Source organism: Silene latifolia, chromosome Y (assembly GCF_048544455.1).
Source record: "Silene latifolia isolate original U9 population chromosome Y, ASM4854445v1, whole genome shotgun sequence".
In the NCBI taxonomy this organism is placed as follows: domain Eukaryota; kingdom Viridiplantae; phylum Streptophyta; class Magnoliopsida; order Caryophyllales; family Caryophyllaceae; genus Silene; species Silene latifolia.
This window is the reverse complement of record NC_133538.1, coordinates 200,966,406-200,980,177: the sequence shown is the minus strand read 5'-3', so window position 1 is coordinate 200,980,177 and position 13,772 is coordinate 200,966,406. Positions and strand designations below refer to the sequence as shown.

The 13,772-nt window shown below is 34.9% G+C and overlaps 1 protein-coding gene across 1 annotated transcript; it reads right to left on the bottom strand.

Annotated features, from left to right (window-relative positions):
• Positions 1 to 12,900: 12,900 nt before the first annotated feature.
• On the bottom strand, positions 12,901 to 13,506 carry LOC141629832 (uncharacterized). The gene has a single exon (XM_074442767.1). It carries the CDS (start codon positions 13,504 to 13,506, stop codon positions 12,901 to 12,903), a length of 606 nt encoding a protein of 201 aa, XP_074298868.1.
• Positions 13,507 to 13,772: the final 266 nt, after the last annotated feature.

The following is a 13,772-nucleotide window of genomic DNA, read 5'->3' as shown; positions in this document are numbered from 1 at the left end:
TAAAATAGTGCTAGCTCGTCAATTTGATCCTTGATGCATTCGGGTTAACCGTAATCGGTATCGTTCAAGACAAGTGCTGAAATGAACAAACCAGAACAGTGCACGGCAGCCCATTGGGGCGCGAGCCTATAGGCGATATAATGGGCTCTGCCCGGGTTTGAAATATGAAAGACAGGAGGCGCGTTGGGGCGTGAGCCATTAGGCGGCCTAAGGGACTTCTCCTGGATTTGAGAAGGTTGCTAAAAACCGTTTTGAAAAGGTTGTTAAAACTGTTTTATGGAAAAGGTCGTTAAGGCCGCTTTTGTGCTTATGTTTTGAATGTGGTTTTCTTGACTTGGAATATTTATCATTATGTTGATAATATTCCGCATCGGGTTCGGGTTTGCAAAGTTGACATGAATAATTTATAATTCAAAAGCGTAAAATGTGTGTGCTTAACCGTTTTGTCACCATACCCAAATTAAATCGGTATGGCATATATGTTAGCCAAGGATGACATGTGATATGGTCAAGATAATGATGAAAATAAAATAAAAGTGAAAGAAAAGTGTTTTATATGAACTAATTATGTTAAGTTCATTGCTTTGTAATTAGTCAATACTTGTCATTGTACTCAAATTAAACCGAAATGGTATGAAGAACCAACGATGATTATGGGTATGACTAAAATGCTTGCAAATGTAAATAAGTGAAGAAAAGTGATAAAAAAAAGAGGTGGATAGTCTAATATCCATGAATTTGTAATTAACAAACAATATCATCGAATCACGGAATAAACCGTAATGGTATAAATTAACCAAGGTTGATTTTGGCAATGGTCAAAAGGGTATCATAAAAATGGATTAAAATGGTAAAAACCGTAAAAGAAACGAAGTAGAAAAATAGGATAAAATATTTAAAGGAATTATGAACTCAAACATGTTTGAGTTCTGACCTGGACAGACCATTGGGGAGCAAGCTCCTAGGCAAGGCAAGGGGATTTTGGCCAAAACTCGATTTTGGATCAAACGTTCCATGTTTTGAATTGTGTTATGCATGATTTATGTTTATAAAGTCATGAAAATGGTGAAAACATGAAGTTTAAAGAGTTTGTTACACCCTCATACTTACATGTTCTATTTTTGATGAAATCGACAAAGTGTTAAACTTGTGAGCCGGAAAACCGTTTTGTAAGAAAAGAGTGTTGCTTTGCTTTAGTGTTGATTATTTTTGAGTTGGTCAAATGGGTCGGTCGAATGCACGACGATGGTACCAAACAAAATGTGTAAGGCTTGTGTTTTCGATCGATTGGTGAAAAAGACGTGTCTATTTGTTGACTTAAGAAGTCGAGGTCTATAATTTTAAGGGAGAAAAGAAGGGGCAGACTCTCGCGTAGTTGTAAATGGTGGTGCAAGGGGCGGGGGGGTATTTATAGAAGAATGAGTGTTGTTGGTTTCTTGAGGCGGTTTTAGGCAACGTGGCCACCTGAGAAGCCCAAAGAGGCACGAGCCTATTGGCGACAGAAAGGGGTGTCCTGTCCTTTTCGCCAATTTGGATTTTGCCCTTTGTTCTATCCTCGGTTTTTTTAGGATGTGTTTTGTGGTTGATTTTGTTTGCTTAGCCGTGTAAGCTTGTATTTGTGTGTTATTTAGGGTGGGTACTTTGTGTTTGACTCGGGTTTGATTTTGTGTTGAGTTGGTATTTGAATATTGAGTCGGTTTTAGGCCCAGTGTCGATTTTGACTCTAGTTAGTGTCATTGCGATCCCGTCATCATGCACAAAACAATATAGGTATTTTTATATATCTTAGAGTGTTTTGCATTTTCGAAATCGTTAAACGAGTTTTCCGACTCATAATCATACAAACTGTCGATTAAAGCAGCGATTTTCGAAACATGTTATAGTCCGATAATCATCGGGTGTTTGATGGGATTCCTCAGATACCGGGTATCTACACCTCCCACCTTCCCCACACCCATTATCCCGCCCACCATGCCCACACCCGCGTCACCTCACATAGCCCACACGCTCACACCTTCTCCACCTCCACCGCCCCTTCATCTTCCACCACCTCGTGCTCATTCCATGACCACTCTTACCATGAATGGGATATTCAAACCCCGTGCTTGCCTAGCCCATTCCCCCAAAGCCCTAATATCCTATCCTAAAATCACCCACTCTTGGCCTCCACGACCCGAACTCGAATGTTGCTATGCAGGATGAATTTCGCGCGTTAATGGAAAACCATACCCGGGACTTAGTACCACGACCTCATGATGCTCATTTCATTCACTGCTTGTGGCTTTATCGTCATAAGTTCAATAGTGACAGTTCTTTGCAGCGGTACAAATCCCAACATGTGGTTAATGGTAAAACACAATAGGCCGGCATTGACAGTGATGAGACCTTCAATCTTGTTGTGAAACCGACTACTATACTTACCGTAGTGAGTCTTGCTGTTTCTCATTCTTGGCCGAGATTCACCCGCTTCATGTTAAAAATGTGTTTCTACATGGTGATTTGGTTGAGACCGTCTAAATGCATTAGCCCCATGGATTCCACGCACCCCCCCCCCCCCTCTCATGCATGTCGCCTTCGCAAGTCTTTAACTGGTCTTAAACAAGCCCCTCGTGTCTGGTTTCAGCGATTTGCGACATTTACCCTTTCACAGTGTTTTTGTAGAAGTACTTGTGATTCCTCTCTATTCATTTATACTATTTATAGGCTATCGCCCACCTAACAAAAATACCAAAGACTTGGCTAACAAATGAATGTAGTAAAGTAGGGGTCGAACACAAGGAGACGGGAGTTGCGTAGTAAAATGCTATTAATAGAATTCTAGCAAGGTCGGTTACGATTGTTTATTTGGTTTGGTTGGTAAATTTGTGAAATTTTTTTGTAAAATTAATAATGATAAAAGAGTCTAGGGGAGTCGGGTCAGACATGCAAATTATGCAAATGCTCATGTTAAACTAGAAATAGATAACGATAATTGTTTAGGTCTAATGACTGTTAGGTTCATATACCCTTATTAGACTCTTCTAATGGTGATCTAAATAACTTGTTGTTTTAGAACTAGTGGATCTAGTTACATGCATAACAAAATAAAAGAGATAAGGAGGAAAACAATGTTCCTTACAATGTTAAATGGTTCGAAATGGGCACAAATAAGGTCTCCTACCTTCACTTGTTCTTGAGCTATGAATAATAGGACGATACTCCAAAGTTTCAAGCTAGAAACTCTCCTTTCAATTGCACCCAAGACATTCCCATAACACTAATTCATATTCTAACAAGGTATTATGAATTAGTAACCTTTAATTGGGATCTAATATAGCTTTATTACTACTATAGTAACATTTGGTATTATTAGATCTAGAACAATATTCTTGAGCTTCTAAAACCATTTTAGAGTGAGAATAAAAAGGATACACAAGACAATTTTTTGGTGTAAAAATTGGTAGAATGAAAAATAAGAGCCAAACTCTTATTGTAGAAGGGGGGACCGGTTTTGGAGGCCAAAGAAGGCCAATGCATGGCCTTTACTTTTCCTTTTGTTCTTCACAAGAAAATAGGTGTAAGGCTACTTAGTATTAGGTTATCATTGTGTCTTTATTTAACAATTAAAAAAAAACACCCACTAACACATAAGTCCCTCCATTTTTTCGGTCATTATAGATAAAATGGACTTCCATTTTATTTTGTCAAATTGTCATTTGTCACACAATATGTCACATGTAGCATGTAACATGTTATTAATTAATTTAATGCATATATATCAAATAAATATCATTATATACATTAATTAAGTTACATATAACAAATTGTCTTAGAATTCTTGATCACATAGATAAAATGGGTCATATAATTATAATTCACAACATTTTGCAATTATAATTAATCATTCTTAATTTAATTGTTTCACAAACAACAACGACTTTTAGTAACAAAATATTTTAATTACTAAACTCAATCTTATTTAATCAAATTATAATAAGATATCAATATTCTCTCTCACATATGAATTGTTTAATTTAAGGAATTGATCAACTTGTATCGATATACAGTTAATCAACTTATCTATTAAGGGAATTGTCCTATAGGTGTGACCTTAAGGGATCAACTGATCACTATCGTCAAACGACAGTAATGTTAAACTCTAGTTAGCCAATCATTGCTGATAAATGTTGATCAATTGACTATATAATGAATCATCCCATACGTATTCTTATTATGAGATTTAATTATGATGTTTAATCATGTGATCGCACTATTGTTGAGGACACTTACTCCAACAATCTCCCACTTGTCCGAGACAAGTGTGCGTCACCAATTCTCTTGTCCTATTACAATCTCCAACTGAGTGCAAGATGTCTTGCAGGTCGTACTTGCATTTGATCATATCTTGAGTGGTTTCCTCGATCTGGAGAGTAACTGTCTGACCGAAATTATCTACCATAGATACCTTCCGAGCGTGGCCACTCATTTTCAGTTCACTACCCCTCGAGTGGCCCTGAGCTTTTAGATAACCCTGACAAGGGGGTGGGCAATTCTTATCGCACTATTCCCTTCGTATAGCCATAGTTCATCATGACCCAAAATACACTCATTTAACTTTAGTTACGACATTTGTAGCGTATAAACTAAAGCCAATTAGAAATTTGTGCCAACTTGGCGAATAGTCTCTAGTCAAAAGAATTGACTCATAAGAATACTATAGTAGCTCCTGCCACGACCAGGCTTTATGAATTTACATAACTCTATAAGCAGTCACTGCCCGACAGAGTGACTCATACAGTCTGTCTATGTGATTGACTAGTCATTCCATGTGACTCTATGGCACTTGAACTTGCCATCAAGCGCATCACACTCTAGTCACTTCGAGACATCACCTCCTATAAGTAATCAGGGGCGCATACTATGTTAATCCAGTTCACTTTAATAGGGTTCAGCGTTGTCCATACAACCTATTTGTATAAAAAAAGTAATAAAAGAGTTTAATATAAAACTCAAACGATGAATGCATTATCACATATGTAAAATTGATACCATATCAATTACTTAATAATATATAATCCATACTTAATATTGTATATAACTACACATCTCAACTCAATTGAAATGTCATGACTTATCATGCTTAGCCTATGAAAAAGCCTTGGGTAGCAAGATTTAGCAATACTTTGCACTTTCCCTAACCTTACTATATACTATTTCCCATTCTTGTGAATAATCTTTTATTATAAGAACTTCTTTGAGTACGTGTCATGAACCAATCTGGACATAGGCACTCTTGCCTTTGAATAACTCCCACTGTCTTCACAGTGTATAGGGATAGTAGTTTCGGTTATTGGAATGAACTACCATAGTTCCTCCAATTCATAAAACCGAATCCTAATATCATCCCCTCCTTCTTGCATATCTCATTATCGCAAGTGTACTCAATTTTCGTTGTGTATATCTCATTGTTCAACTGCCTACGATGTTCCTAGCAGTTATCCTCCTTAAATAATATAGCCAAGATGGTTCTCTAACCATCCTTATGTGTTTAGAATATGGTTTTGTGCAACTCCTTGCATATAAATCCATCTCATTTCTAAATGCTCAACTTCATTTATTTATTACTTTCCTGAGTACTAACCAATGAACTATATGGCTATATGGAGACTTCTATCAAGGATTCGATTTATAAATTCTTGTAATACTCCAAGTATACGAAGTTTAAGAATGGTGATACATGTTAGCGTAACGAATTAATTCCGCAGCGGAAGCATGTGGATTCAATTTCTACATGTTCAATACTTTTGAACTTGTCAAGATTCTTATTAACATAAGAATATTCATTTAACGCTAATATCCTTTTAGAACTATCTTTATAGGTCTGGATACCTTAGAGATGTATTATTCTTCTCCTAAGTCTTCCATCATTAAAAATGATCAATATGTCCCTTACATATAAGATTAGTAATACCACATTACTCCCACTAAACTCCATGTATAAACAGAACTACTCGACAATTCGAGAAACGTTTATCACATGACTCATGACCAAAACACAAAATTCAAATCTTTGACATCTACTTAAGATTTCTTCTTAAGTTTGCATCCTACCTTAGGATAGTTGCGATTTTAAAAACTCATGCAAGATGATTTTTAAAATCCAACTATAAAATCCAAATTTAATGAGGCGTTGTTGTTGCGTGCAAAACCCTTTGCCACCAACCAACCAAGCTAAATAAACATCTTTATGTTTATGCTTACTTCGGACTTTTGCGGAGTTGAAACTAGATAAAGCATCTTAATAAGCTACAGGTTTGATACTCACAAAAATAACATGACTCCTATCCACTTAGATTTCGAAGAAATAATTACTAATTTTGACCAAGAAGGAACATCTTCCTAAGTCTTATTCTCAGTTTGTGGCTCTTGAACATTTTCTCCCACTCTGTCTTTAAAAAATACTCCTCATTTCTTTAATAGACAGCATCACGAGCCACAAATCCTTTGTTCTCGTGATCATGTAGAAAGAGAGAGCACATGTTTACTATCGAAACAAGTTATAACTTAGGTGCCTGGCGTAACCATATCTCATATGAAATGTATTTGATTGCTTTAACTATATTCTGTTTTAGTGGAAAAAATGCTAGACAAATTTGCAACAGAAACTATCTCCAATTTTATAGTTATGATTCAATCATATCGTATAGGATTCTTTGTAACTTTCTAATAAACCTTATCTTGATAGGGTGTGATTATGAAAGTGATCTTGTGGTACCATATCACACTCCTTTTGGTGCAAATAAAAGTCTTCACTTTATTGTTCCCTATATAAACAAAGTACTAATTCTTTGGTTTTTAAACTAATGGATCTAGTTGCACGCATAACAAAATAAAAGAGATAAGGAGGAAAACAATGTTCCTTACAATGTTAAATGGTTCGAAATGGGCACAAGTAAGGTCTCCTACCTTTACTTGTTCTTGAGCTATGAATAATAGGATGATCCTCCAAAGTTTCAAGCTAGAAACTCTCCTTTCAATTGCACCCAAGACATTCCCATAACACTAATTCATATTCTAACTAGGTATTATGAATTAGTAACCTTAAATTTGGATTTAATATAATTTTATTACTACTATAGTAACATTTTGTATTATTAGATCTAGAACAATATTTTTGATCTTCTAAAACCATTTTAGAGTGAGAAGAAAAAGGATACACAAGATATTTTTTTGGTGTAAAAATTTGTAGAATGAAAAATAAGAGCCAAGCTCTTATTGTAGAAGGGGGGACTGGTTTTGGAGGCAAAAGAAGGCCAATGCATGGCCTTTACTTTTTCTTTTGTTCTTTACAAGAAAATAGGTGTAAGGCTACTTAGTATTAGGTTATCATTGTGTCTCTGTTTAACAATTAAATAAAAAACACCCACTAACACATAAGTCCCTCCATTTTTTCGGTCATTATAGATAAAATGGACTTTCATTTTATTTTGTCAATTTGTCATTTGTCACACAATATGTTACATGTAGCATGTAACATGTTATTAATTAATTTAATGCATATTTATCAAATAAATATCATTATATACATTAATTAAATTACATATAACAAATTGTCTTGTAATTCTTGATCACATAGCTAAAATGAGTCATATAATTATAATTCACAACATTTTGCAATTATAATTAATCAATCATTCTTAATTTAATTGTTTCACAAACAACAACGAATTTTAGTAATAAAATCTTTTAATTACTAAAATAAATCTTATTTAATCAAATTATAATAAGATATCAATATTATCTCTCACATATGAATTGTTCAATTTAAGGAATTGATCAACGTGTATCGATATACAATTAATCAACTTATCTATTAAGGGAATTGTCCTATAGGTGTGACGTTAAGGGATCAACTGATCACCGCCATCAAACGACAGTAATGTTAAACTCCAGTTAGCCAATCATTGTCGATTAATGTTGATCAGTTGACTATATAATGAATCATCCCTTACGTATCCTTATTATGAGATTTAACTATGATGTTTAATCATGTGATTGCACTATTGTTGAGGACACTTACTCCAACAATGACAACCCCCTCTCGGCCTTATTGTCAACCATAGAGCGGGTTCTAGCGAGCTCTACCTATTACTAGATCGGTCTACTAAAACATGCTTAGTCTAATTCAAGTTCGTGCCTCTCGACTTATAAATGTGAATTAACAAATTTAATCTAAGATAGTCATCAATTATCAAAGACTAGCAAACAATACAAGCAGGTGATATAAACGATTAAACGATATTATAACATCCTAATTCAATCAATTACAAGTACTATTTATGCATGGCTTCCCTAATCCCTAGACAAGATAAACTACTCACACATATTGAAAACTAAACTAATAACATATGATATGATAAACATGATGATAATAGAATTATAACTAAATGAATAATTGAGAATTATGATAATGCTGATGATAAAAACATAAATATTAGAAACAATGATTAATAGAATAACTTGGGAATGATAGTAATATGTAATTAGCAAAATAACTATGACGAAATATATATATGAAAATGCTATGAATAAACAATGATGACAATAACTTAATAATAAAAAGTAACAAACTATTAAAAATATGGAAATGCTAATGACGATAATGAAAACAATATAACAATGAAAATGATGAGTGAACTAACGAAGTAATGGTAGAAATGAAATTACTGTAACAAAGGAAATAGAACTCGAATAAGAAGAACACAAATGAAAACCCAAATAAGTTGAATGGAAAGCTTGAATTAATAACTTGAAATGGTAAAGGAAATTGTTTATAACAAGAAAGAAATGCTTAAAGGAATTCTAAACTATTCTGAAAACTGAACTTTGTGTGCTTAAGCGTGTGAAAAATGTCTCTTAAATGACGGATTCGACACCCCTTATATAGGACTTAAGGGGTGAAAAGTAAACGACTTAAATGAAGGTGACCCCGATCGGGGATGCCGTAATCCGAATTATTGTCTTTAATTCTTGATTAATTGGTAAATGGAATCCAAAGCTCCATCTTAATGCTCCTTAATTATTCGACTTATTGCACAGTTAGGAATCCTAAGCTTGCAACCTCACTTGATTATTTGGACTTCATTTGGGCTTTATTTTCATTTCTTTACTTGTGCATCAACCCAAGTTAGTTTCTTCATGTTCGGAATTTCCATGCTCGGATTTTCCCAAAACGACCCTCCATGGTCAGGTCTTGTTTCTTTTAGCGTCGTGAACTTTAGTTCTTGTTAATTTGACGGAAAAAAGCTACCGAATGCTTCATTTCCTACAAAATGCAATGAGTACAAGAAAAAACCCCTAGAACACGGAATTAGCACACAAATACACTTATAAAAGTGCAATAATTAAATAAAATCGAGCTAAAATAGGGAGTAAAATCATACTTCCTCTATTCAACTCCACTCTACCACCTTTTCATTTTCATCCATTCAACTCCACTCTACCACTTACTATAAAAAGGAAGTAAAATGACCATATTGTCCTTATGACAACATTTTATTTACAAAAAATGCCACTAAATGGCCCACTTACTTTTACCCACAAAATACACCCTAATCTAATCCTAGCCCAATTAGCATTACCTAATCCATCTTAAATGACTAACCCTTCCCTCCAAATTTTAATTACCCAAACCCAATATACACAATAAACCCATTCAAATTTCCGTCTTGTTTGGACTGGATCACTTCCGTCTTCTCCTAACCCAATATACACTCTCATTCTCTCAAACCTACAACTACCCATCCCATTCCCTCAACTCTACACACTTCTGCACACTTCTAAAACCCTAATCTCTCCCCCCTCCCTCTACATCCGCCTCCTTTAATTCATCCGTTCATCTTCGTCTGAAACCCTAGATCTGTACTTCCGTCTACTTCACTTCATCACTTGCTCTTTATCTTTTCAATCTTATCTCTTCAAATAACATCATGAAACCTCCTCATCCAAACTGTGGTATGGAGTGTTTGCATTGTTTTTTTATCGGTATCGTGTTGGTTTAGTAGATGATGAAGAAGATGATGAGTATGATGAATCTGCTCCTGAATCGCCTCCTCCAACCAATATCGTACCTGATTCGCTAGATCCTGATGATTTGGGGACTGAATTTGAAGAGACGGTGTTCCATGATGGTAGCGTTTGCATTCCAAAGTCCCCTGAGAATGTCACTCGTCCAAAGTCGCCTGAAATCCCTCTTGTTGTCGAAGTGTGTGGTGGATCTGGTGAGCCTCAGAGTCCTTGCACAATGTATTATAATGGGTATTTGAAGAGGATGGCTGCTAAGCGTCCTAAAATGCCTGAGAAAACATCCGGGTATGCTGATAAAGTGGAGGTTGATTCTACATCAGAAAGCTCAAAGAGATTCTTTGCGTATGTGGATAGATTCTTATCTAAGCGACCCTAAACTTCAAGGTGTTGGTATATTTCCTAAAACGATTGCTTTTTTTGTTTTTTTTTTAAATTTATTTATTCGTATATTAAATTATTTGAACTGCGATTAGGATTCGTATAAACAACTGCTGCTGGGTTAACTACTGTTAGGATTTTTTTGTTAACTGTTGTTGGGTTTTTTTATTTATTTACTCGTATATTATTTGAACTACTGTTAGAATTCGTATAAACAACTGATTGTTTGGTATAATTTTCTCTGTGTTGTGTTGAGAATGCATTATCTACTGGGTTTGTTTGTTAAAATTTGAACTGAAACTGAGCATTGATATCTGAACTAAAAATGATAATGAATGCATTTACCTGATTGTCTATGACTTGTTCTGAAACTGATAATGAATGCATTTACCTGACTGTTTATGACTTGTTATGAATTTATACCTGATTCTGTCACCTGATTAAGAATGCATTGTCTGCTGGATTTGTCTGTTAAAATTTAAATTGTTGTTGGGTTAACTGCTGTTAGGATCTTCTGAACTTCAACTGATTATGAATGCATTTACCTGATTGTCTATGACTTGTTCTGAATTTAAACCTGATTCTGTCACCTGATTAAGAATGCATTGTCTGTTGGGTTTGTTTGTTAAAATTTGAACTGACACTGAAACTGAACATTGATATAACTTACTGAAACTGAACATTGATACCTGAACTGAAATTGAACAGAGTTTGTGCTCACTTGTCTGCTGGGTTTGACTATTAAAATTGGTCTGGTGTTGTCTGTAGAAGATTGCAGTCGCTCAATGATGAAAAACCTTAATGGTTTGAGAGTTGTTACGTTATTGTTAAGTGGCCATTATGTTTAAGTAAATAAGCCACCACATGGTCTACAAATGAATGAGTGTGTGTGCCTTTCCATTTTAAATACAGTTATGGATTCTCTATGATGACTATTCCATAATGGTTTGAGAGCTAAGTTTCTTATTGCCTTAATCAATTCTGATTTGTATAGAAAGCATGGTCTATCTTCATTGTGTGTGTGTGTGTTGGAGGCATTTTTACTTTACAAAACTCAATGATGAGGCTATTTAGGCCTGAGAGTTTTGTGCTCAATGAGATACTTTGAGAGCAAGTACTTTTATGGTGTAGTTGAATGTAGGAAGTGTATGTATAGCTTAGTATCCATTTACTATAAGTAATTAAGCCACCACAATGCATATAACAATGATGCTCAAGATTTTGTGTGTTTGTATGAGGCTTGATTACTTGACACTACTCAATGAGGAGGGCACACTTACCCTGAGAGTAGATGATGAATGCCTTAATCAACTGATATTGCATTTTTTTTTGAATACTTTAAACTAAACTGTTATATGAACTTCAACTTTGCATTGCATATATCTAAATGCATATAACTAAATATAATCTGAACTAAAACTGATGTTCATCTGAAACTGAAATTGCATATTTAACATTACATTCATTGAACTGTTTATTGTACTGAACACTTCTCTGTATGCATTTGAAAGTGTTAATTGAACTGAACCTTGTTGTATGCATAATCTGAACTTACCATTGCATTTCACATTCCATTACATTTCAAAATGTTTAATTGTCATTTGTAATTGTTTTTCAAATGAACATTAAACTTAACATTACATTGAAAAAAAAAAGTGAACATAAAACTAAACATTACATTCCATTTAACTGATCTACTATACCTTCAACATTGTAACCTAGTTCGTTCATAAGATATTCTAAACCTTGTGTTTTACTAATACCTTGCAAATAATCAATGCATTCCCTCACTAACTCCTCATTCACCTGTAAATTTCTTGGTAACATACCAACGGCAGCAAGATGCCCCTTTCCCAAATTTGGAAGTGAAAAATTGTTATGACCCTTGCATTTCATAATCTCCATCATTATTGCTTGTAAGGATAGGAATATATTGTTTAGTTTGCTTGGACTATAAGCCACAAATGCCTGCATTACCTCATTAACTAAATCATCAACTGTCTTTGTTGCATGTTTTTTTTTTTTAATGACTGTAAAGCTCTAAAATAACCCAAGCCATTACAGTTGAGGTCTGGTGAGTTAGGTGGCTGAAAAACTAACTCAATGTGGAATCCGTCTGAGTTTGCAGCTGCCATAAACTCAGGATCATCATTCTTGATGTGAGGCCTGGCATTGTCTTGCTGAATGTATATGTGCTTGGTTAAACCTTCGGGCCAAAACCTCTTAATTACTGGAATTACATGTTGTATTAAGCATTCTTTGATCACAACTTTTGTGATAGACTCAATAGGCTTTGTCTCTAAAGTACCCCTTGGCCTATTTCTGCTTGCCCTAGCTACTGGTACTTGATTTGTGAATGGAAATATGCCTATTTTACCATCAAATAGACATTCCCCATCTGCTGAATATATTGGTCTGGTGACTGCACACATGAACATCACTTTTGTGATGTACCTCTTAGATGGGCAGCTCCTCCCCCTCCACAACATATATTTTCTCGTTGTCATCTGTGACGAAGAACCACTTCTCATCCATATGTATTGTGTTGCTCATTTCAGTAAATAAGATTTCAGTTAGTGGCACATTATTGAGATCAAAGAATTCCTGAAGTACTTGCTTGACAACTAATGACCTAAGTGAATAAAGTAGCCTTTGATCCTTATGTAAGTCTGTGAGTTTAGGATGTAATGGGCTTGAATGAGGTTTAAGTAAACCCTCTTTCACCCATAAATGGACTGTTCCAACTGAAACTCCATAGTTTTCTGAAACTCTGATCATGGTATCTCTTAGAGAATGATCTAGTGACTTTATGTGCTCAATGTTTGGTAGGATTCTTTTCCTATTTTTGTTGTCTATCCTACCACTCTTCACATCTAACTTCTCACCTACTAACCTTGGTTTTTTGGCTAGTCTCCATATGTTAGATATGCTTCTATCACTCAAAGCGTACCTTGCAGCTACCTCTTTAATGGTGCCACGAGAAAGCTTACCATTTTGCGACTTTTCGAGCAAGTAAATGGCTATTTCTGTCCGCTGATCTTCTGTCATGCATTTGAAGCCCATTTTGCTGTAATTTTATGTTTGTAATTTAATGCTATGGACTGTAAGAATTTATGGATTGTAAGGTTTTTTTGTTATTGTGTTGTTACTGAATGGAGAGAAAGATGTAATTTAAGGACAAATTTGTTGTAAATAATGGTGAAGTAGTACTGTTATATTGCTGGAGTTCCTCGGTTTTGGTAACTTAGAGTTGACAGGAAGTGGAGGGAAAATTTAAAGGGAAGTTTTGGTGGGGGTTTTTAAAATGTTGAACATTTTGGTGGGAAGAT

Coding starts and splice junctions, on each gene's coding strand:
- LOC141629832 (XM_074442767.1), bottom strand. CDS start 13,506: ATGGGCTTCAAATGCATGACAGAAGATCAGCGGACAGAAATAGCCATT.